General features: G+C 33.6%; 1 protein-coding gene across 7 annotated transcripts in view; it reads right to left on the bottom strand.

Moving 5' to 3' along the window:
- Window positions 1-2,323: 2,323 nt before the first annotated feature.
- CNOT2 (CCR4-NOT transcription complex subunit 2) overlaps window positions 2,324-25,691 on the bottom strand; it is a 133,510-nt gene continuing 110,142 nt past the window's right edge. For 5 of the 7 annotated variants that reach the window (XM_045465394.1, XM_045465395.1, XM_045465392.1 and 2 more), the window contains 11 exons: window positions 25,486-25,668; window positions 23,092-23,171; window positions 20,097-20,222; window positions 18,177-18,301; window positions 17,097-17,217; window positions 16,849-17,005; window positions 14,260-14,321; window positions 14,121-14,170; window positions 11,880-11,980; window positions 9,881-10,025; window positions 2,324-3,466 (listed from right to left, as the gene is read on the bottom strand). In XM_045465394.1, coding sequence (XP_045321350.1) covers window positions 3,380-3,466; window positions 9,881-10,025; window positions 11,880-11,980; window positions 14,121-14,170; window positions 14,260-14,321; window positions 16,849-17,005; window positions 17,097-17,217; window positions 18,177-18,301; window positions 20,097-20,222; window positions 23,092-23,171; window positions 25,486-25,668 — 1,237 coding nt within the window. In that variant the 3' untranslated portion in view covers window positions 2,324-3,379. The remainder of the gene's footprint in view (window positions 3,467-9,880; window positions 10,026-11,879; window positions 11,981-14,120; window positions 14,171-14,259; window positions 14,322-16,848; window positions 17,006-17,096; window positions 17,218-18,176; window positions 18,302-20,096; window positions 20,223-23,091; window positions 23,172-25,485; window positions 25,669-25,691) is intronic. The other 2 variants (XM_045465398.1, XM_045465397.1) reach the window with 1 other exon arrangement.

Below are 25,691 nucleotides of genomic sequence, written 5' to 3'. Positions count from 1 at the left end.
GCTAGTGGCAAGGAAACAGCCTTTTCACATGCTATTAGGACCTAGCTTTTAAAAAGGCATTGAGAGAAGTCTGGCTTTTTATCCACAGACTGTCTTAATGGAACCAATTAGGCAGTATTTCTAGGTCTTCTTTTTTAACTACACAAACTTAGTTAAGCGAACATTAAATATGAACATACCTTTTATGTATGTATGTGCACATTTAGGTTTTTAGCAACTTTCTGCAAAATTGATGCTAGTAAGCCAATCTAAGTTAAATAAATGTGCCCTTCTTTGCAGGCATGCTCAGATGCCACATATTTTACAAGCACGAGGTGTAACAGGATGCAAGATCTGTTTCTGAATGAAGGATTGAGAGGAAGGGTCAATTAGAAAGAGTGGAGAGGGAAAAATTTGAAAGTTTTGGAAGTTAATTGAAAATGCTTTAAAAAGAATTCTTTTGAAAATGAAATTACAGCAAAAAGATAGTAAATTATTTCAAAGCCCAATGCTTTAATTTGTACATTTTATTTTCAAACTGAAATATCAATTTATACCATTCAACCAACATGTATTTATCAAGCACCTGTGGTGTCCCAAGTTCAGTGGCAAAACGGAAAAGACAAGTGGTTGGCTTAATCTTATACTGTAAGAATTCAAATATACTTTCAGTTCTTAAAATTTTTTATATCTAAGGAAAACTTTCTGCAGTGAAAAAAATCCCTGAAAATGGAGTTTTATCATATAAATTATAGTAGGACCACAAGAAGCATAGAATAGATATTTGAAACTAAATAGGTGAAAGAATTTTCTTTTGCAACTAAATAGCTTTTTTCTCCCAGAGCCAATTATAGTATAATTACAAAAATTATTTAACAACGTACACATCTATGTCACTAGTTATATAGGGAAAATTTAACAGAATTAAACCTATGAAAGAAAATGTGAAATATTAGTTCAGGCCAACTTCTGTACATGTATAACCACAAGTTATAAAACCAAAGAATGTAACAGTGTGTTATGTTAAAGAGTTTAATATAGTACTTTAAAGATTTCAAATAGATTTTTAAAACTTGGATTTGAAGTCAAGAGCACGGTAATTTCAGATATTAACAAGTTATAAAAAGTTGGTTTACATGCAAGAGTTTTCTTATTTTGATGATTTAAGGTAAAAAGACCTTAGAAAACTGGCAAAGTGCGCACGTAAAACTTTCTATACGGCCAAGACAACAAACCACTCGATAGGAGCTGTCTTGCTTTTCTGAGGCATTCACAAAAGTCCCAATCATGATCACAGGGACACGCTACACTGTTATGTTTATACTCACAGAAATAAAGATCCCCTACCCTCCACTCCCCCCCACCCTTTGTTTTTAACCTGTTTCTCATGGTTATGTAGGAAAAGTTACATTTTACAAAGTCAGTTATTATGAAAAAATGTAATGCCTTTTTGAAATAAGAAATCAATTTCTAGGATTTGACTCCGGTTTATGTCAAATATGATCTGAGAAGGTTTTGTGCACAACAGTTAAAACTACAGTGATGTAAGTGCCGTCTTTCCTACAGAGGAGATGCTTTGGTTTAAATCTGAAAGATTAAAAAATCCTGGTATTTTTACGTCAGTTTCTCCATATCTCAAAATACATAGAAAAAGGTAAATCTTAAGTCATTTTATATTCCTGATACACAAACACAGCAATGTCATAAATGTTTCATTTTCAAACATGATTTGGTAAATGACAATAAACTTTCACTCTTCATAGAAAAATAGGTTAAAAATGAAAATTCAGAGAATCAAAATTCACTGCCTTTTTTACTATCTCTAGTGTCTGTAGCTGCAGTCTTCAGACATTTTTAAAAACAGTATTTGTCTTTAGATGGAAAAGAATCCATCAATTTGTAAATGTGAAATATCCAAACTGAAGGTAAAGTCTACCTAACTCCCTTTTGGCTTACCTTAATTTGCATATTACTTCTTAAAGGTAAATCTCAAAGATCTATCAAGACATTTCTCCTAAATTTCTCCCAAAAGTATTTTGCCTGGTCCCACAAGTGTTCAGGAAACTTTATCTCTAATGCAGCCGTTAACTCTTTTAAAAAATAGTTTCTGTTTTGAACTTGGTTAATAACTACAAATACATCTGCATTTTTAAGCTACAAGTAAAATGGTATATGGTGCCATCAAATTACTTGTCAAAAGCTGAAAAAAAAGACTACATTTTAAATTGTTTAGTCACGCCATTCAGTTAGATATTTGTAAAACTTGAGGGTTTTGGGGGCAGGGGGTCTATTTTTCATGTTGAAGAAATAATTTCACAATTTCAAATCAAAGTCAACACTGCAGTGAGGAGAGCTTTTCTACTTTATTACAAAGAGAAGAAGCCTTTATGTGGTCAGAAAATACAAGATTGATCTTTTTTTCTCTTCCTATGAAACGCTGCTGTTCAAACAGCCAGAGTGAATTGTCTCAGTTCACTTCGTTAAGTCCCATCACATTCACTTGGGTATGGATGTCCTTGGCTGCTGAAAATCTGGCCCTTTAGTGCACAGGGCGACAAAGTCCCCTGACCAGCAGTTCCAGAATGTCCCATTTTCATATATTGCATCCATGCACACCTCCTAAAAATGAGGTACAGCAGGGCAAACATTTTCCAAAATAGATGTCATATATATAATATATACACATTCGTACATACATACCTTTATTCATGTGATGTCCAAAAATTTAAAAAAAATGTACACATTTATTACAAAATCGTAACAAAGACTGGACAGTGTTTTGCTCATTCTGGAAAGATGAAGCTCAGTAATAACACAACCCTGAAACCATCCAGAGATTGTGGCAATATCTTTCTTCTAAACAGTCAGATATTCTTGCGTTAAGCTTGGCGTAACTGCCTTTCAAAAACAGAAGGGGAAGTAAAATGAAGGAAGCAGACCTTGCTCATCTTTCCAAATGAAATACGAGAAGGATCTTCACATAAAAATGCACAAACATTTGTTATTTTATTACCAATAGTGCTACAATGAACAATGCAAATTTTGTGGTCTAATTTTGTGGAGTCTTTTGTGGGTTTTTTTTTTACATTTTAGAAACTAAATGGTAAACTTCTGTCAGTGTACTTGTTTGTCTTTACAGACCCAAGTCTGTCTGCTGGCAAAAAAGAAAATAAATGAAAAAAATTCAGACCCTGCTCGAACTAGAGAAAAACAAAGTATAAATTTAGTTGTTGGGCAGCACATAATTAGTAAGGCAGGACCTCAAATGGTGACCTTTTGCATAAGCCAATTGCCAGATCCTCAAGGAATTAAAACCAGGGTGCCTGAGCCACATCAGTTCTGCAGTTATGTCGAGTATTGTGCTGAGACAGCCATACCCCAAGAAAAGGGAAGTCTTTGTTTAGAAGGCTTGCTGAGCAGGGTTGTAGTTGAAGGTGGATGGCAGGTGAGGCCGCTCTTCTAATTTGTCGTATTCCAGATGAAACTCCTATAAAACCAAATTCAAGAATTTAGATGATTTCCTCTCCCTCTGATCCCAGATTTTTGTCAAAATATATTTTACTAGATAAAATACCTACATATATGAGAATGAACATAGACACAGATGTGCCAACTCTTTTTTCCTACTGAGTAAAATAGAGCTTGAAGAAAAAGTAATGTGCTGTAGTTTCTATCTGATAAGTACAAAAATACAGCCTTTCTGTGTGAAAGACTACTCATGAACATCTATTTTATAACCACTGAAACTCCAAGCATTTTTTTGTTGAAAAATAAAAGCTTGAGCAGCAATTACTGTGTGGCCAATAAAAAGCACTGAAAATTACTGGATATTTAAAATAAAGCCAACCTTCAATGAAGTCTAAAACTGAAAAATTTGTTTTTCCTTGAGAAAAGAAATGATTTTCCAATTTGTAATTATTATACTTTAGGAAAAAAAAAAAAAAACAAAGTTATCCTAACCTCATTAAAATCTGGGGAAAACAATGAACTTGTAACTTGCACATCTCCAGACTTCCCACTTCAAACCCAAAGCACTGATAAGATGTAGGTGCCATTGAAAACTATACCACGATTTTGATGTAGGCACATCTCAAGACAAACTATATAGCTCATTTTAATTAAACTTTCAAAATACATTAACTTCATGAATTTTAAAATTTAAGAATGATGAAGTAATTCCATGACACTTCCTAAGATTAAGAGAGATGCAGAAAATAATTGTGTATATCAAAAAAAACAAAACGTACCTTTGCAAATCCAAAAAGCAAGAGGTTCTAAAAGTACTAATTCTATAATTTGAGTTCAATTATAGCACAAACTAAATCAATCCCATTTTAAAAATTATGAACCTTAATATATCTTATGTATTAAAGAAAGCCAGCGAGTAAAGTTAGCACTATGGGTTAACATATTTTACCATACCTATCTTGTTTCAAATGGATTCTAAAATGGATGTTTCCACTATTAAATTAAAATGAAAACCTAGACCATAATGATTAAACTCTGAGATACCAAACCATGTATTTAAGAATTTTAATTTAAGAATATTACATTAACAATTGAAAGCTTAGTATGTGCCCAAACCAGAGACACAGCTAAGTTTACTGTAATCTTTCTGATAACTCTATAAATATCATTATCTTCACTTTGCACCCTGAAGAAATGAGGCTCACAAGCAACCTGACCAAATCACATAGGAAGTGGCAGATCTAGGATTAGAATCCAGACCATGACTTTCTGGTGTTAACACATTATTTTTAATAGTTTTAGCCCAAGATCCAAATAGATTTACTTCATTACACCCCCCGTGCAGAAATGTTGAAAACATTCAGCCTACTGACAGAAGTTTATAAAGAAGGGACCCTGCAATGACTTTAAACTAAAATGGTTCACCTATAAATAATAGGTGACCTATAATAAATAAGTAGGTTTATGGTAAACCTATAAATAGGGACTGACAGAGTAACGAAGACACACAGGCTGCCTGCTTATCATTAAAACTAGCAAACTTCAGAGCCACCATTGCAATCACCACAGCCCCCTAATGTGTAAGCACCTCTCCCTCCCTCCCTCTCTCTCTCCCTCTCCCGATGTTTTAAAAACAAATTTACTGCCTGGCTTAAGAAGAATACCAAATTAGTGAAGAAAATGTCTTCTTCTTGTATCATTCTTTAGAAATTAAAATCGGCAATTTAGTTCCAAAATACACGTAGTTGCAGGGTAAAAAGTCTATTTGTAACTGTAACAAATCATAAAGTTACAGAAGTTAAACCTCGTTCAGTCGTCCTGTCCTTGTCATTGTACACTGGTGAACTACAAAGTATTATTAGAATTTAAACTATAACTTCCACCAATGCACCTATTTTCCACCCTATGTATTAAAAGGTCAGTTTAAACTCAGGGAGCATAAACACTTTAATGGAATTTAAAAACTCATATAGCAGAGATTCAGAAATTAAACAGGTCAAATTTTGCTTTTTTTTTTTTTAATCTTTGTTTTGGTCTTCTATGTATTTTTATTCTTCCGAAAATACAGAAGTCTTACAATATATACTGGTGTCTCTTTGTTCCCCAACATTAATTGCTGGTAACATCTCTTTCATACTTTTGCTCCATGTACACACACAACACATACCCACATCTGTGTCTAACCGGCAGGGACAGGGCTGTTGTGCACACCACCACCCACTGCCTAGAATGCCCCTGGCAGGTGTGTAATGAATGGCTGATATGAAAACACAAGTTTTTTTTTCATTTGTTTTAGGAATAAAACACTTAATTTTTGACATATTCAAAGATGATGAATTATTAGAACTATGTATTTGCCTTAAACGAAAAGAAGATGTTTAAATTAGTTTAATGATTTAAAAAGCTAGACAGACTTATCTAGGTACTTTAAAACAACTTAAATCTGAGTTTTTCTATTAATAAAATCAGGCTACATATTCTCAAAAGGTTATTGTAAAGTAGAATGGAAACATATGCACTGGATTCAGACCATCAAATGAAATTATTACAAACGCATTAATGTCATCACTGATTGAATTACATAGAGAAACATACACTGCAGGAATGTTTTCTCAAATTCTCAAAAATGTCAGCTTGTCTTAACTAAGATAAATCCTCTACTTAAATTTAGGAAGTTGCCAACTATCTTAAATACACTTATTAGAAATAATCTTTACTACTTTGAAGGAAAGTATGTATTTCCGATTAAAATATAAAGATGATATACTAATACTAATGTGTACCAGTGAAGTTAATGAAAAAAAAATCACATGTTATATCAGGCTATGGTATGATAAATTCTAAGCATTAGAATCCTATTCAGTGTTGGGCCCACAAGGTGAAGTCAGGCTGAAAGAATTCTTCAATTAAAAAAAAATTTTTTTTAATGTTTATTCATTTTTGAGAGAGACAGAGCACAAGTGGGTGAGGGGCAGAGAGAGGGAGACACAGAATCTGAGGCAGGCTCCAGGCTCTGAGCTGTCAGCACAGAGCCCAATGTGGGGCTCGAACTCACGAAACAAGAGATCATGACCTGAGCCAAAGTTGGATGCCCAATCGACTGAGCCACCGAGGCACCCCTTCAATTTTTAAATCTTTAGTTTGAGAAAGGTGTTAATAACGGAGCAGCCTCTATCACCTAAAGATTCAGTGGATGAAATTATTTAAAAAATTCTACTCATTAAGGTTATATATACTATCTGAATGACCACTATTTTTAAATTAGTGAGATACTAAATAATTCTAGTTAAATTACATAGGACAGACCACATAGCCTGCTGTCAAGATTACTTAAAAGGGGAGAATATACACAGTATCAAAAATTTGTATGTAACATTTTTGACATACAACAAATACTTTAAATAAATAATGGGTTGGATCCTAGAACTCAGAGTCACAGAATTTTTAGGGGTAAGAAATACTTCTGATTTAAATCATCAATTCTTTCAATTCTTACAATTCTTCAATTCCCTGGAAATATGATTTGCAAAAAAGAAAGAACTGCATACAAGACCTATCAATACTTTTCAAAATATGGTAACATCAAGCTATCACTTATAATACTAATTCATACTGCAGGTTTCTTAACAATGAGTTGAAGTTGTTTAATAATGCATGTTCTTTACCTGTGAGTAGTAAACCATACCCACGTTTATAGGTGGGGACTTTGAGGTTAACTTGGGATATGGCATTTTAAGAGATTTTCTGTGGTTGATAAACTCTCATAAATGGAACTAAATGTCTTAATTCCTAAACATTTTCTGAGAAAACATTGAAAGCTTCTTTAAAACAAAAAACCAAAAGCCATTGTGAAAAGTTTATTCTGTGAATACAACTTAAAACTGTTTTAAGTTCATGATTCTGTATTTTAATATGACAGAAGAAGTGAGCTATGTATTAATACTTAGTAGAAACCAGTATTTCTGCTTGCTTTCATCACTATGGAAATAGTTTTGTTGAAAAATGTCCATGCCAGTGGCCAGCAATCACCTCAAGAGAGACTTTTTAAAGGAACAGTTTAATGATACTTCTCAAATTTTATTTTCCAACTTCAGAGCTAAAATTTTTAAAGGTAAAGGTTAAGACTAAAGCTCAACTGTAGAAGTCAGATAAAGCTGGGTAAAATTGTTATTTTATATAGGCACACTACACACGTCTCTCTCTCTCTTTCTCTCCCTCTCTCTTTCTCTCTCTCTCGCTCTCTCTCTCTCACACACACACACACACACACACACACACACACACTTTAAAATGGCATTTACCTGACTGGGGAATTAATTGTTTTATGGGAAAATAAAAGGGGCCTGTTAATGTTTAAGTTGCTTCTGACTAATTTTGTGGAAAGTGCTTAGTTCTGGAAGCTGAACTTTTACACATAAGTTGATCTGTCATATATACTGAACTAAAATTTAAGTAAAATGACATATCCATCTACTGCAAACATCCATTCCTTTTTGTATATTTGTCTGGAATAACTTACAATGGTACTGAACAAAAAGCTTCAAATGGAATACAGAAAACTTCAGGTATTTACTAATGGAATCTTTCCCCCCTCTAAAGATACATTTCTCTCTCCTGTAGAATCAACTGACAGAGAAGTTCTCCAAGTACAGCTTCAGACAAAGACCAGCAAAATCATGGGCATCACCTGGGAACTCGTTAGAAATGCAAATCCTCAGGTCCCATCTACAGACTTATTAAATCAGAAACAATGGAGGCACTGGCTCAGCAACTTGTTAATAAGGCTGCCAAGTAATTGTGATGCAAGCTAAAGTTTAAGAATCACTTACCTGACCTAACAACAGTTACTATTTTTCTATCTTTGGAAGAATAGTAATAAGCTATAAGAACAATGATGATAAAAACTGTAACAAACTACCACAGGCAGTCCCATATATCTCATGTCCAATATATGCCAAGCATTGTCCTTAGTGTGTGTGTGCGTGCATGAGCGTGTGAGTGCGTGCGTAATCTCATTTAATCTTCATGACACTCTAGAAGCAAATATGATTTCAATTTAAAAGATAAGGAATCAGGCATGGAAAAGAAACTTGTATATGGTCAAAGCATAACTAGCAGAAATAGGAGTCAAATTCAAATCTATGATACAAAGGATCTAGCTTTCTACTATACTGTACTTCTTAACAAGTAACATATACAATGTCTCTTGTATTTTGTAATGAAGGTCATTATTGCTACTTAAAAGGTTAGGTCACGGATCTTCCTTTTGAATCAAGATATGCATATCAATTAGAACTGTTAAAATAACTTGAATACAGTGTATGGTGATATATGGACTTGGTCTGAGAAGTAATAACACTCACCACTGACAAACACCCAAAATTAATAATAATAAAAAAAGATTTAACCTCTCATATGTGTGTCTTGTTTGGTGTTTTAAGTTGGGCTCATCTTGTTTCTTTTGTCAAGATTTGTATGAAATCTTGCGAAGTAAAACTCTTGTGATAAATATCTGGTAAGCATTTTACACTGTCTTCTTAAAATGTCTTACCTTCTTATCAATTTAGTGAGGTTGACTCAAAAGAAAAAAAAGCCCAAACCAACAACTAAAGAATCCTCCAATGAACTGTCAAGAAATACTTTTCTTCTGTTTAAATTTATTGAGAAAAAACAAAACTAAAGAGTTAGTTTTTAATCCTATGAATCATCAGTGGAAAAGGCATTCAAGAAATCCTGGAGTTATGAAATCAGATAATGTCAGTTATATTCTCTACTAGGTAGACTAAGTACATACACGAGACACTCCATACATGTGAAATATGCTATGACACTGATGAAAATTTTGCACATGGAACAGTCAGAAAGGTGTTTTTGTGAGGAAAAGTTGCAAACCAAAACAACCAACTTTTCCACAGCCCTCTTCCCTCCAACACTCAGCACACTAGTCATAGGAACAATCATGGTTAATGCTTACAATTTTCTTTCTTTATATCATTTGTAAATAAAAACTCAAGCATCTTTCCTGCAATGAGTGTAAGTGTTTTAAAAAGCCTATTATCTGTTTATATACCAGTTTTAGGAAAATCTCCTACCTGCTCAAAGTAATAATAATATAAGAATACATGATTGGGACTGCAAGAGGGTTATCTTTATTTTACAACTGAGTAGACACAAAAATATCTCAAATGTTATCATGGCTTGTGAAAAATTACAAAATTGTAAAGCAATCCTTCTCCTAACTATGGGTGAAAGGAGTTGTTTCCAGACACTTGCCTAGTTTAAATCAAGCCAAGAAGGTGAAGATGACAAAGACTTATTTAGCAAGCATGTGGCACATTATTGGAATGGATGTCTTGGTACATATAAACAGATAAAAGAGGATACTTCTTTTTAAAATCTAGATTTATACATTTACACATGGAAAAAAATATACCTTAGCTACTTTCCTCCAGTTAAGACAGTCAAAGAAGTAATATGTTCCCCTCTCATATGTATTGGTTTTCATTGTTGGCTCCATGCCTGGTGCCCTGGTAATCCATACTCGTTCTTCTTTGTGGTATCTCCAATCACGGTTAAAACTTCAATTTTTAAGAGAAAAAGACAATTAATTCTTTCCTGTGGCTCACATCAAACATTTTCTACATTTTGTAAAATTTTACTCAGAAAATAGTTTCACCTAAAATACATAAATACAGATGCTTCTTTATCCTGACTTTGTTATTAAATACAACCCTAGTGAAATATAGGAAAATAATTTTAATTTGTCCAGAAAACACACTCTTTAATTAACATACACATCTTTATTTAACTAAAGAAATTTTTTCATGCAAACAAAATGAGATCTTAAAAGCTCTATGAGCAATGTGATAAAAATTAGACCAAATAAAGATACATTGTGTTCCAGAAACTTCACTCCTTTCTTGTTCTTCTTAACATTCAACAGAACTTGAGACATCCGTTAAAACAAACAAAAATCCCAACTACTGTATTATTTTGTAAGGAACTAAATACAGTCTATTTAACTATCCAAATTCACATAATTTTGTAACTATGTTGGAAACAGAATATCCATTCAAAAAACTCTTCACGAATGTATTACTTTTATTTTTTATTTAAATTTCATTGATCCTAAATTCTCAAAAGCCAAAAGGATACCCACTAGAATTCATGCAAGAATCAATGAGGATTTATATCACTTGTAAACTGGGGAAGTAACATCCAAAGGAGGTAAAATGAGCCACAAAAAACATCTCTGGTAGAACAAACCTCCATATAAACAAATACCTTCCTACTAATACAGTGAGGTAATTTTTCAACATAAAAGAGATATGAGACAGAACTGCCAGTAATGGATATATGAATGACTAAATGAATTTATTTACTTATGAATAAATTAAAAGGTAACAGGTAACAATTTCTATGTTACAAAAAATGAGGGGAAAACATGGGAGAAAACAAATTCTCAATAGAAAAATAAAAAAACAATTTATTATCAACACAGTGAATTTTACATTTTAAGTATCTGATCCAAGGTCATTTATAGAAATGTTATTAGGAATATCATAAAATATTTAAATCTGTAAAAAAAATTAGGTCTCTCAATCACAACATCCTGATTTTCTTTTTGTAATCTCTATCCCCAACATGGGGCTTGAACTCAGGACCCTGAGATCAAGAGTCACTTGCTCCATCGACTGAGCCAGCCAGGTGCCCCATAACATCATGAATTTTAACTAACAATTCACTCAAGTAAACATGATTATTATAATAGTCCATTGGTAACAAAATGTTACCAATTGGACATATGAGAAATGACACAAAATTTTTATTCTTAGAGCATCGGGCAAAAACAGAAATGCTCAGGAAAAAAGATGTATCCAATGGGCCAACTACTTAACATTAATTTATTTAAGTTGGCCAACAAGCTTCTGATAATGAATGTGGACTTTATCAATACTTCAGAACACACAAGAAATATGCACAGTGCCTTGCCCATATAATACTCAACAGATAAATGATGAAATTCATTGTCAAATGAAATTCAATTGTCATTCAATTCATTGTCTTATGTGGTTCCATAAGAAGATGAGCCACAGTTAGGAAGCGACCAGATCTTATACTTCACATATTTATAAAAATCAGATTCACCAAATTCATGAATGAAGTCAATCCTGTCTTCTTACAAATTTAGGATTATTTAAATCTGAAATAATTCCTTTTATGTATACAATGACTATGAAACCATAGCAATATAAACTTTCAATCTAAATTAACTTTATTTTACTAAATGTAAAAACAAATTATTTCTTGATGGAAATATTTCTGCTTTAAAAACAAAAGACAGACTATAGCCATCATTAAAAAAAAAAAAGTTTTCAGAATAAACAAGATCCACTATAATACAAAAGTGTTTGAAAATACTTTGAACATACAGCTCTACTGCAGCTAAAAGTTGTAATACGTCTCCTCCATTCATGTAATAGAGATAGAAGAGAAGGTCTTCTCCGTATCGGCCAAGTTTTATTGCAGCCAGCTGGAAAAGAGAAATCAATTATTCTGAAGTGTAAAATAAGTTTGAAAACCCTAACATTGCTATCACGATAGTAAAAATAACAAGATAAACAAATCCTCTTCTCTGTAGTAGATAACTGTTATTACATGATTTCATAGGTAGTTATAATCCTAAGGGGGAGTTTTATCATTTAAATAACTAGAGTCATTTAACAACTATTTCTGGTACATCTGTTTATATAATATTAAAATAAAAAGCTATATAAAAACTTCTCAGCAATACCAAATGCTGTTTTACACGAGGGTTTATTAATACCCAACACAGTAACAATAGTGGAACACGATGCTCAGAGATGCAGGAGTTATATTCAAGTCCTGGTTCCACTATTTACTAATATGACCCATGTCCAAGTTATTTAAGGTCTCTGAACTTCCACATAAAATGGAGAAATGAGACCTACAAGGTTACTAAGAATGTAAGTAAAAATTGATAAAGTGCCTGGATACGAATGTACCTTAAAGAGGACCTGATACATAGGAAACCTGTAAGAAATGTTAGCTCAGTCTGTATCTGACAGTGATTCACAAATTGGTTATGTATTTTTACCAAATCACATATGGTAAATACAAAAATCATAAAGTGATAGCTCTTTATTTTGTTTAAATGGATGACTAAAAGATGATTGCTTCACATGTCCCTCCATAAAGCAGAAACATTAACCGCCAACCAAACTCTAAAACAGAGTTTAAATAGACTCCAACTCTTGTGTTAGGAAAAGCCTTTATTCTCACCAAAATGAAAAAACTTTTCTCTCTTCACCTAATCCTGCATCTAAATGTTTATTTAACTGTTATACATTCTTAGAATATAATTTTTCTCTCCATATTATCCCCATTCAAGCAGCAGTTTTTAATGTGACAAATTCTCTCAAATCAGTATTTCTTTTTTTTTTTTTTTTTTCCAACGTTTATTTATTTTTGGGACAGAGAGAGACAGAGCATGAACGGGGGAGGGGCAGAGAGAGAGGGAGACACAGAATCGGAAACAGGCTCCAGGCTCTGAGCCATCAGCCCAGAGCCTGACGCGGGGCTCGAACTCACGGACCGCGAGATCGTGACCTGGCTGAAGTCGGATGCTTAACCGACTGCGCCACCCAGGCGCCCCTCAAATCAGTATTTCTTAAATTGCCGTAAGAAAAGGCTTTGGAACCCTTAGGTAATTGGAGCAAAAAAGCCCTATGATAGAAGTAGCAGAAAAATCACACGATCCACAAACAGAAAAAATAAGCTCTATCCCATACTTCTTGTCTTCCATCTATTCAAGTATTGAGACATATTGAGAAATATCTCTTTACTTGCCTGTCCACAAAATCAACATCCATTTGACCATGCAATTGCATGGTACAGACACAGAACACCTGTGTGTGTGTGTGTGTGTGTGTGTGTGTGTGTGTGTACACACACACATATATATAATATTTTATATTTATGTATAAATATATAATGCAATACATATTTATATACATATGTCTAACACGTAAGTTTTAATAAATCGTATCTTTCCTCAACGCCAAAATCTAGGGATACAATTTCTAACAGAAATGAACATTTTAGTTCTTTCCCCTCAACAAGAGTATCTACCATTTTCTTTTTTTGATTAAAAAAAAAAGTTAAAACTTCAATCTGTTAATAGTTATTTTATAGCTAGAATTTTAGGTAATTAAAAAAAATTTTAAAGCCAGTGTCATAGCTTTTAAATGTACACACTGTTCCACTGAAAACACTGTAATATTTGTAAAAATATATTTCTCATTGATACAAGGGCATAAAATGAGAATATCAGAAAGAAATTCATCAAATTTTCCAAAATAGTTGATTCTCATCAACCATGGTTATAACCTGTTATTAAGAACTCTGAGAAATATTTGACCAGACCTACCACTGTTTTGTTTTTAAAACATATTCTTTAAATATAACCCAGGATTCTCATCAAAACATTAAAATAGAAATAAAACTGTTATAATTGAATTGGCAACATGAAAGCATACCCCTGAGACCACTGCTAATTATTTCAAAAGACTTTATGCTGTCTAAACTGAAAAACAGTGCCTGGAAAATAGATACATTCATGCTGACTGAGGAGAATAATAAACTACACTCACCTTATCCCTAATGTGAATGTTCGTTAAGTACTCAGATGGAACATGGAAGTCTGGATAATAAAATGAAAAAAGCCTTATTAACTGATTCTCAGTTTAAAAAATATTTTTAAAAGGTCTGAACACAAATAGATTCTCCTACCTATGTCTTGAGGTCGACAAGGTGAAGATGCCCAGGGTGATGCAAATTTGGGGTAAAGATTTCTGAATAAGAGGGAAGAAAAAAACCACTCTGAAGTCCAAAGTAGAATCAAAGATTTCTAATTTTATTCAGGAAATCAAGAAAAATGACTTCAAAAGTAAAATGAGTATCTTTACTTCTAATTTCGTTTCATGTGTTTACTACAATTTACACAGCAGAAAAATGAAACACGGTTAAACAGCTGTATATATACTCAGTGTCTATATTAAGTTACAAGTTATATATTCACATATATACATAATTTCAACTCAGAATGCTTTAAATTCATTAATACCATGCCCCCAGTAAAATTACTTTCCCATTTACATGGCCAGAAAAAATCAGTAATTATTAAAAGCAAAAGTTCAAATTCACCAAATATTTACTAAGTGCCTATTACATGCCTGACACTGTTGCAAGTGCTTGAGATACATCAGCGAACAAAACAAAGATAACTGACAACATGAAATTTACTTTCTGGTTAGGATGGTGGATTAGGAGGAGGTGCATAATAAATAATATTCCGTGTTGGTGGAGGGGTAAGGAGGGGTATCAGTTGCATTAAATTAGGTAGCCAGCTTAGGTTCCATTTAAAGATAGGACAGGATTTGAACAAAAATTCGAAAAGATGTGAGGGGGGTCAGCCATATTCATGACCTGGCAGAAGACTATTCTAGTCTGAGGGAACTGCTAGAGCAAATTAAGCAACTTAGCAAAACTAAGGTGGGCATATGACTGACATGTCTGAGGTACAGCCAAGCCAGTGAAGTCAGTGAAACTGGAACAGAGTGAACAAAGGGAGAAGCTGTTGAGGTGGCAGCAGGAGAGAGACAGATCATGCCTGTGGAGATGAGTAGGCCTGTAAAGAGTTTAGGTTTTTAATCATAAGGAAACCACAGACCTTTACCGGGCACTGAGCAAAGGATTAACTTATTCAGAAAGGATTGCCCTGGCTGCTACATAAAGAAGAGATTGTGAGGGGCACACAGAGCATCAGGGACACCTGGGGACTGCCTGATGGTATAATCTAGGAAAGAAAGGATGGTGATTCAAACCAGGGTGCTGGCAGTTAAAAGCAATGAGAAGCATGAAGCAATGAATCCACTATGTCAAACGTTGCTGACAGGTCAGGTCAAGTTTCTACAAGAGACCACTGAATTTGATGACCTCAATGAGAGCAGGATAGTGAAGGGGTGAGGGAGCAAAATCCTAACTGAAATGGGTTTAACAGAGAATGGGAGAAGACAAATGGAAGATAAAAAATGGCTTTTTAAAAGAGTTTTGCTCTTCAAAAAGTAAGAATAAAGAAATAAAGGCAGTAATTCATGGAAGAGATTAGACAAAAAGAATGTACTTTATTAACATAGAGGAAGTAACAGCATTACTTGTACGCTGACGGAAATGATCCAACAACGTGCAAAAATGGTTAGAGCTATGTCCTTGAGTTTTCAAGAGAGACTTTAAGTAGAAAGCATGGATCAACAGGGTGAAAGACAAGAAGAAGGTGGGTGCAGATGGTAGCAGATAGTTAGATCCGGTGGTAGGACTATGCTGACATTCTCTTCTGATTACTTCCAGCTTTCTTAGGAAAGTAGAAATTAAAAAAGCAAGGTCTTACTACTACACCTGAAACTAGTATTACACTGTAAGTTAACTAACTGGAATTTAAATAAAAACTCAGGAAAGAAAAAAAAAGCAAGGTCTCCATCTGAGAGTAAGGACTGGGAAAAAGGTAATTAGATGTTAGGAGAAACGAGTGTGGAATAGTTGCATAGGAGAGCAAAGAATGAAGGGACCAGGCACGCCACTTACAATTATGGGTGGCAGAATTATGAGCCCGCTTTTGAGGTTCCTAGAAGTGAGGACTAGGCAGTGAAGTTGTGTGCTTTTCTTTAACCAGTTCAATAGCACAGATCAAGAATGGAATAACTGAAGTATAACCAGGGTTGTAGTTTTTGCCATGAAATCGTGACAAAGTAAGAGAGGGGCAAAGTAGTCAAGCGTGTATGTAAAAAGCCATTATGAAAGACTAAAGAATTTAACTGGGTAAGAAGAAAGTGAAATCTTCTCAGGCGAAGAGAAGGGTGTTGAAGAACAGAACAGTAAAAGGTAGAAGAATCAATAGACTGAAGATCCCAAGGAGTCAAACGATTATTGGAGTCAGTACTAGAGAGAGAAAGACGGAAAACCGGAAGTGGCATGGGAGCAGACTTAAAATTACAGGGAAACTGAAGTTACTGATAATGCCAAGGTAAGTAGCTGAGATATGGTGGAGGGTTAAGACTTTTGGAGGTGAGAAACTCAAGGAGCCAAGATCTCAGGACTTTGGAAGGATCAAATATGTGTATTTTGAAACTGCCAAATTATAAGGGAATGATACTGTCAAATGACAGTGATCCAGGAGCTAACATGAGAGGGAATGACCCAAAGAGTCAAGAGAGAACAGCAACGAGTGGCTGCAGGTAATACACTGTGATCACATGAAATTAAAAACTGGAAATCCACAAGGAAGTATTATACACAAATGTGGAAGAAAAGAAAAAAACTTACTCAGGAGAGTTCAGATTGAGGCCTAATGTTGTTAAGTCACTTCCTAATGCAAGATGTACCATTCCTGGGTCTGTCTCTGCTGCCCTGATAAATGTTAACAGGCCAATCATTCCAAATTGGTCCGTCACCATCCCTTGAGGAATGTTAGTAACCCGACCTGGATAAGAAGAACATAGTAATTTTATCTTTAAGGAAAAAGTAAAGAAACGAATTCTATAATATCTTTGACATATTTTATAGAGTCCCACCATCAGGTAACACCTGGATCCCTTTTTTCTGCTGGTTATTATTTTGCGTTGTTGAACTTTTATCTCCAGGGAATTTGGGTCCATCTGTACTTGAAGTTGTCTTGCCAGATGTATTCAAATTCTAACATGGAAAAAATTAAATGTGACATTAAAATTTGTTAAGTGCAAAAATTGAGTACACGTATTAGTTACCTTTCTATTCATTCTTTATTATATTTAAATTGGTAGTATATTATTACCTGTTTTTCAAGTTCTACATGAAACTTTTTGTTTCTACAACTGTCCCATGGTTTACAAATAAATCCTGTATTTTACACATTTGGGTATTTAAAGGACAAAAATATATGAAAGATATTCTTATATATCTCAGATCTTCAGTCACAAAAAAATAATCTTTATCTCAGAACTATATGCTTTGGGATATACTTCAAGTTTCACTCTTCAACACTTTAATTTAGAAGAGAAATATTACAGTACATTGCCTATGATATCACCATAAAAACCTCCAGGATAAGTTAGAATATATAAACTTTTAAAATTCATATTTAATTCTTACCCAGTAATCTTCTTTATCAACTATTTTAACAATACATACAAACTCCCATCACAAAAAAAAAAAAAAAAAAAAAAGCTATTTTCAGTGAAATGTGGAAGAAATAAAACACATTCGTTAAGTCAGAAAGAGGAAGCTGAGTTGGCTGAATCAACACAGGAATAAAAATGTGTATAAAGATTCTTCAAGGAGAAAACTTACTCAAGAAAAACACAGCTCCTTAGAAGGCTATAATATCAAACTTCATGGGATCCAGCTGACAGGGACTACAATAAAAGTCTAAATTAACTCTGAGAAGTTCAACAGAAATTTGCAAACCTATACGAAATAGGAAAAAAATAGGCTATCTTCTAAGTTATAAAGGTTTTCCACATTCTTCAGAAGTTAGATTATTACAGATATTCAAGATAAACAATTTTGTAACAGTACTTAGTAAGTCCTTAATATAGTCTATAAAACTGTTAATACAAGAGAAGTCTGAAGGGAAAAAACTACATTACTCACATACATAATTCTCAGTTACTTACAGATTTACTGTCATCATTACTTGACGTTGGATCTTTATAGCTGGAACCAGGTAATGCTGGAAAATCTTCATTGTGTATTGAGAAGTCCTGGGATTGCTCATTTGCTGGTTTTGTTACCATTCCCACTATGTAATGAAAATAATCCAGAAAATTCTAATTCATATTTATGCTATTTTACTACAAATTATAAAAAACCTAAAGTTTCCTCATACTAACATACCAAAAGGATTTTTTATTACACTATGAAAGCACACTTCAAAAAATTAGTATTCAGGATAATAATGAAGAACTATATTTTTATATACTGATTAATAACTCAATATACAAAATAATACAAGGGAAGTAAGTGGTAATCCTATAATTCTAAATCTAATGTCATATATAGATGCTTAAAAACAATTTGATATTGGTAATAGTTATTAAAATTTTTGGTTTAAAGCTTGACTTAAATATTTGACTAGCTATTATAAACACCAGTTAATTGTCAAATACAAATGAACAAAATAAATTTTAAAAGAACATGTCAGTATTCTACTTGAAAGTGACTTACAGAGTGAGCAAATTGCAATCAATTATAAAACAACTCCATATTATTTCAGATTTTCTTGGACTCCATGTAATAGATGTAAAACATGCAAGAACTGGGAAGTAATCCTCCCACTATACTTGGCATTAGTCAGGCCCTTATTGGAGAACAATATCCAGTTTGGGGCTCCACAATTCAAGAACGATATGGAGAAACTAGAGTTGGTCCAAGGAGAGCAACGGGAATGATTAAAGGGATGAAAAAATGGACCTATGAGGAAAGGTTAAAAACATTAGAGTCTGAACTGAGAATCAAGTAGCTAGGTACTCAACTTCCAGGGCAGATCATTTTTTTTTGTTATTTTTGGAAGACTAATTTGGAAACTTTAGAATACTAACAATATATACTACTCTCCCTTCTCCACACACTGTTATTTATATTCATATTCTGAAAGGCACAGAAATCCTTCTTGGATGAAAATGGGAGAAACCATTATCTTAAAAAAGTTATGAACTGATGCTTCTAAGTTCATTGTTTCTGCTACTGATCTCTATCAGATTCTCCCAAAAGGAAACAACTATGTGCAATGGGTAAAGAGAATATGGCTACATTGTTGTTACATAATTTTCACGTCTAAATTGTTATTGCACACATTTCATGCCCTTCCTTTTCATTTAGCCAAATCTCTTAATTATTAGAGACAGTGAGAAAGGGCTTTAATTGTGACCAAGAGTCTACATGAACTATCCATGACCCTATCAGCAGTTTTCAACAGAAGGCAATTTTTTCTCCCATGGGACATGTGTCAATGTCTAGAGACACCTATGGTTGTCAAAACGATGGTGGGAAGAGGTACTATTGGCATCAAGTTGGCAGAGGCCAGGGATGTTGCTATAACATTCTCTAATGCACAGAACAGCCCCCCCCCCTCCCATTTACAAAGAATTATCTGACCCAAATGTCAGTAGTGTGGAGGTTGAGAAACTGGCTTAGGAAAAATATTCCATGTAAAGTCAGTCATTACTAATCACCAGGAATGTAGGAATGTATTCTTCAAAAATGTGTGATGAATTAAGAAGAGAAAAGGCACCTTAATCATTATGGTACACTTAAGGCAGAAATGCCAGAAGAAAACCTCTGAATACCAATGAACATTTCCTTTTGGGTTTCTGTACAAACTGTTTCCCATCTAACTTTGCTATCATGGTATTCTGGAAGGAAAATGCACTTTGCATGTATCAGCTTTGACGAAATTATGCTACTCTGATTAGAAAACATATTATGTGTGTGTGTGTGTACAGACATGAACATGCATATGTACACAAATGTGTATGTCTCTGTGTGTGTGCACAATGGAAAAGTTTCCATTAGCCATTATTAGAAAGCTTAATTACCATAAGGAGCTCTTCCAGCCAAGGGGTTTATTAATGGAGTTGGGTTACCACTTCCTTCTCTTCTGTTTCGGTCTGCTAACGCTGGGAAATCTGAAAGGTCCAATCCTGTCACATTTTCGCTTCCATCTAAATAATGAGAAAGAACATTATTGGTTCTACAAACATTTTATTTTATTTTAAATAAGCTCTCAACCCAACATGGGGCTTGCACTCACAACCCAGAGATCAAGAGCCACATACTCTACTGACTGAGCCAGCCAGGCACTCTGTACAAACATTTTAAAGGGATTATTAAACACCAACCATCGTATAATTTGAAATGACAGTACCTTCTTCCTAAAGACACAGCACTGTACTAAGTATGTATAAGTGTACATTAAACACTTGTGGACTTATTTCATGCAAAAGAATTTCATGAATAATTCAGCAAACAATATGTAGCTAGCATAATAAAAACCCCAAATCCTAGAGACTTAAGATAGACAATAAGGAGTTAACGTGGTACATTATTTCCCCTGTGAAGGAGGGTACTCTAAAGTTATAGCTCTCTTGTTAGCTAACAAGAGAGAGACCGTTGTGATGTAACTGTTCTTTTCATTATATCCAAAAGCAGAGGTAGTATCTGGATGCTTGGAGCTTTAGTTACACACAGGTGTGATAATGACAGTGCCTCTTGCAAATGACCAGAATCATATCTGAAACACAGGCAGTGGGAGCAGAAACTCTAAGGACTTCTGTCCTGTGATCTACTTGTCCCATACACACGTATGTGTGTGCAAGTGTGTGTGTGTCTGTTTCTGCAGTTGGGGAGTATAGCCAGGTGGGGCAGACACAATATAAATAGGGTTCCCATGTCTGGCAAGAGTTTGGGAAGCATGGGAATATGATGCAAAGCCCAGAAGATTATATTACCTATTGCACAGTAGGCGCTCAATAAATACATTAAATGAGTAAAATTAATTTTTGTTCATTTTAAATGAAAAAGATCAGCCTGAAATTTAACCTAATATTTCTACTTTGCCTATTTTTTAAAGATTTTATTTTTAAGTAATCTCTACACCCAACATGGGGCTCAAACTCATAACCCCAAGATCAAGACTTGCATGCTCTACTAACTGAGCCAGGTAGGGGCCCCTCTATGTTGGGGATTAAATCATCCCCTTAATTTCTTCTCAACTTTTATTATTCTATTATTCTTACAATCTTATATGCTTAATTTTTGAAGAATTTAATTTTCTACCTTAGTTTTAGCCTGAACTATAGGGTTTTTTTTAAAAACTCTGTTTCATCTGATGTTTTCATGTTTTATAGCATTTTTAATTTATGTGGCGTTTCAGTTAATTTTGAATTTTTCTCCAAGTTTCATAATTAGAAAAATCTCAGAAACTAATTACCTCAAGATTACTTTGTTGACAGAAAAACAACACACTCTCATAACAATCCAACTCAGGTTATAATTTAAAATTATGAAGAGTAAATGATAAAATCATATCCACTGTTTCTAAACAAACAGCAATTTATTAATTTTTAATTTAAAAAAGATACTACTACATAAAAAGACCAACAGGACAAATTTATAGTGTTTCAATCTACAAAAGTTATCTTTCTTGAATTATTCTATTATAGTTAGTTATATAGTTATAAATTAACCAAAAACTTTGAATATGTATTAACTTTCAATACACATCTTCAGGTCCTCTAAGATGGAATTTAAAATTGCCATGCTATCTGAGAATTTTAACCTAAAAAATACTTAATAAACCCCCAAATTTGAATATTTAGGTAAAGACTTGGAGACAATTTTCCTAAAAATAGTTAAAGTTTAGTTAAACTGAATTTTAAAAATAATTTTAAAATTTATGGAAGTGTGGAAAAGCGTAATTCAGAATATAAGATGGCATTGTCAGACACACTGTTACTTTATGGTCCATTTAGGAAAAAAAAAATAACTTGCCAATTAAACTATGATACATAGTCTGATTTCAGAGATAATAAAATATGAAAAAATTGGAACATTTCAGAAACAGTGGGAATATGGTACTTCATATCATTTTTAACACCTTAAACATAAAACTGTAAGTTTTAAATGCTACAATTTGGAATTTTAAAGTCTAATTTGATCAATCTATGCTGCTACACATATAATACCACATAAAATTAAAAGCTCATAGTCACAAATGACATTTCATTACTAAATCTTGTCTGATGCTTCCACATATGCTTCATTTCACTGATCATTCTTCCCCTTCCACTTCCTTCACATATATTTCTCTCTGAATGATCAATTCATTTTTGCTCCTATGACTGTAACAACGTCCTTTATTTCTTTTCTCTGGAAAGGGTCTGGAGGCAAGGATGGAAGAGGGTGAAATCTGAAGCAGAATAGCAATTAAGCCTCCTGTTCTCTTCTCTCTGAAGCAGTTGATAAAAGAAAGAAACCAATGGACTGCAGGAATTCAAAATCAGATTTCTCTGTAATTAAATTCTGAACTTTACATATAAAACTGGATAAAAAATCCAAGGGTTAAATGCCAAAATTAGTATTATTAAAATTATTAAGAAAAAGTTGTTAAGTGCTCCAATAAAATTTTAAAGGTTTCTTCAATCTGGGTCCCTATAACCAGAATGCTGTAACACTCAACCTAAATTAGACTGTAGTGACAGGACTGAGGATAGGAAACGCTCTTGAAGCAAAAAAAATTCTGAAGCATAAATACAGACTAGGGTAATGTTCAGGGGCTTTCTCTAGCTATTAAGGAAATAATTCTGAAGTTATAACACTATGCTATTACCACATCAAGTGAAAAAATATATTTAAATATCTCTCAACTATTCACTTGAATTAAACCCTATTCCTGTCAAATTCTCACTAAATTAAATTCTACCAGTTTAACACAAAAATCTATTAATATTTTAAGACCAGTATGTTGAATTGCTTCATATTTCAAAGATCTACCATATTTTTTATAGGGTACTACCTCCAGAATAAGCTTACCTGTTCCATTAAAAATGTTACTTGATAAGGAGTTATTCATTCCAAATGCCTGATTCCTGTTCATTCCAAATCCAGACATACTGGGTACATAGAAAATAATTTTAGATATACAGTAAGAGAACACTAACTTCCAGATGAAGAAAAACAGAAGTGTATACTTTTGACCTCCCCATATAAAACAACAATATGTTTAAAAACAAACACTACTTTCATTTTTCTGAGTTTAACCTTTATTTGAAAATGTTCCTGAAGTCTCTCCATGAATAACTGAGAACCATAATGTCTTAAACAGATGAATTAAAAAACAAAAAGCAAAGAATGTACACCTAAGTCTGGAGGAAAACAGAGATTAAGGGCACTATTTGATGTGCTTGGAGAACCAACTTACTGGATACACTGGTAGAAGTAACTGATCTCAAAAACATGTAGTTTAGTGTAAAACTATTGTTCCTGAAACCTTGTTCTCCTTCCACTACTGGTAAAGTGTGCCATTATTGCTTTCCATAAAAGATCTTCTTTCATACAACACAGTCTTTCCCAACTAGAATATAAACTCCTCAGAGACAGGGTCTGTGTCACAGTCATCTTTGCATCCTCTGCCTTTAGTCTTCAGGAGGATACACAACAGGCACTCAATAAAGGTTTAGTTTACCTGAATTAAGCGATGTTTTTCTTTAACTGAATTTAGTGCTCTAAAACACATCATTCTTATGTAAATATAGTTTATCTTTCAGCTACTTAAAAGAAACACCAAATCTCTCCATAGTGCCCTCCATTCTAAAGCAGTGCACATTGGTACGTGGCAAATAGTTACAAACGCCTCCCTTTTTTGCACAAGCCTAAACATGAGAAAACAAAAACAAGTTTGAACTTAAGGCAAGGCCAGAAGTAATTAAGAATGTCAAAAAGAGCTGTTAATGCAAATTCCACAATGAAAGTAGGCATCTTTACCATCAAATAATCTGATAAAAGAGTGTATCAGTGTTATGAGTAGGGTTAAAGTGTTTGAAGATGACAAGGTTTTTTGTTTTTGTTTTTTCACCTAAATCTGTAAAACTAACTATGGCCAAACAGTGTTTTTACAAAATCTGGAGCTGATCAAACAATACTCTAGAGAAGAGAAGGAAAGCCATTAAAAATACTTGTTTCATAGCAAGTGAGCAATGTTGGTGACCTAGGTACCTTCACACATTGAATAAGTACTAAGGGATGAAAACATTCTGTAACAAATACAATTTACCAAAACTAGTAAGCAGGGTTTTAGAAACCTATGTTTCATTGACAATTTATAAGCAATGTATTTTTAAAAAACAATTAAAATGTGAAAAAATATGGAAAGGCAAAAATATAAACATACATTCAATGAACAATACTGTAAGAAAAGATGTGATAAAGCCCAAGAAGTGTATGATTAGGAAGCTATCAAGGAGATAAGAATTGATAACCCTTTACGATAATAATTTTTTTAAAAAAGTAAAAGCAGTAAAATTATTAAGAGAAATACTCATAAATCTAAATAAAAGAACTGGAGTTTATGGGATGAAGATCAAACAGGAAATGTGCTAATAACCTATTTGAATCCAGATTTTACAAGTAACAGATAAAGTGAATTAAATGGGTAAGATGATAGCAAATAGGTCAAGATCCTTTTTCCTCCCACAGTTCCCCATTTTTTAAAAAAAATGGCAGACTTAAATGCTATTTTTGCAAGATACAAAGCCTTATACTGTAGTCATCACTCTCATATAAATTATCTGAACAGCTTAAAAATCTTAACAAGATGGACAACTGGTCTTCATAATGTCATTATTATCTGCATAGTAAACATGCAAATGGACAGTACAAAAAGGTGTGTAAAGCACACAGCTCATCTTGTTTTAAACCCCAGGACATGACACTATTTTCAAATATTGTAGATGTAGTCTTAAAAAGTCTCTGGTTACTAAGTCTCCAAACCACCAAACTGAGTTTTAGTTGAAAAGGTACTGAACCAAAGCATAAGTGAAGCAAGGCAGTAATAGTCAAACATATCCCTGGTACTATTCATAAGTCTGGAACTCTTACCACATTAAGTAGCCAGCCTCATTTAACAGAGGAAGGACCTATCAATAAAAATTTGCCTGGTGGCAACTTAAGAACAATTCTTTTCTAACAACAACAAAAAGCTTTAATGTGCTTTCTACAATCAAACTGATTTTCAAAAGAACATGCCTTTAGTTTGGGGAGGTTAAAGTTGTAATGTGTAACAGAAAGAGAATCTTTGGTCATAAAAATACGATGAAACATACTTATGAGACAGAAGCCAAGACTCAAGAAACAGAATGTTGAATACGAAAAGGCAAATCTGAAAACACCCAGAAAGACAATTATACACATTATCAATAAACATCTTACCTGTTCACAGTAAAAGGCTGTCGAGAAGGCTGCTGCTTTGGCATACATATTATGCTTGGCGAGCTTCTGTTGGGGCTACCTAACCCTGAACTGCTCATGCTATTTGTCCTGCTAGGAATTCCAATGCCCTGACCAACCTGGGAGTGGTTCATCATATTCCTAGGATTCATAGGCAAAATACCCCTGAAAAAGAAGTCCATTATACT

Source organism: Leopardus geoffroyi, chromosome B4 (assembly GCF_018350155.1).
Source record: "Leopardus geoffroyi isolate Oge1 chromosome B4, O.geoffroyi_Oge1_pat1.0, whole genome shotgun sequence".
Classification (NCBI taxonomy): Eukaryota; Metazoa; Chordata; class Mammalia; order Carnivora; family Felidae; genus Leopardus; species Leopardus geoffroyi.
Note: the sequence above shows the minus strand (reverse complement) of the source record. Positions and strands in the feature narration are given on the sequence as shown.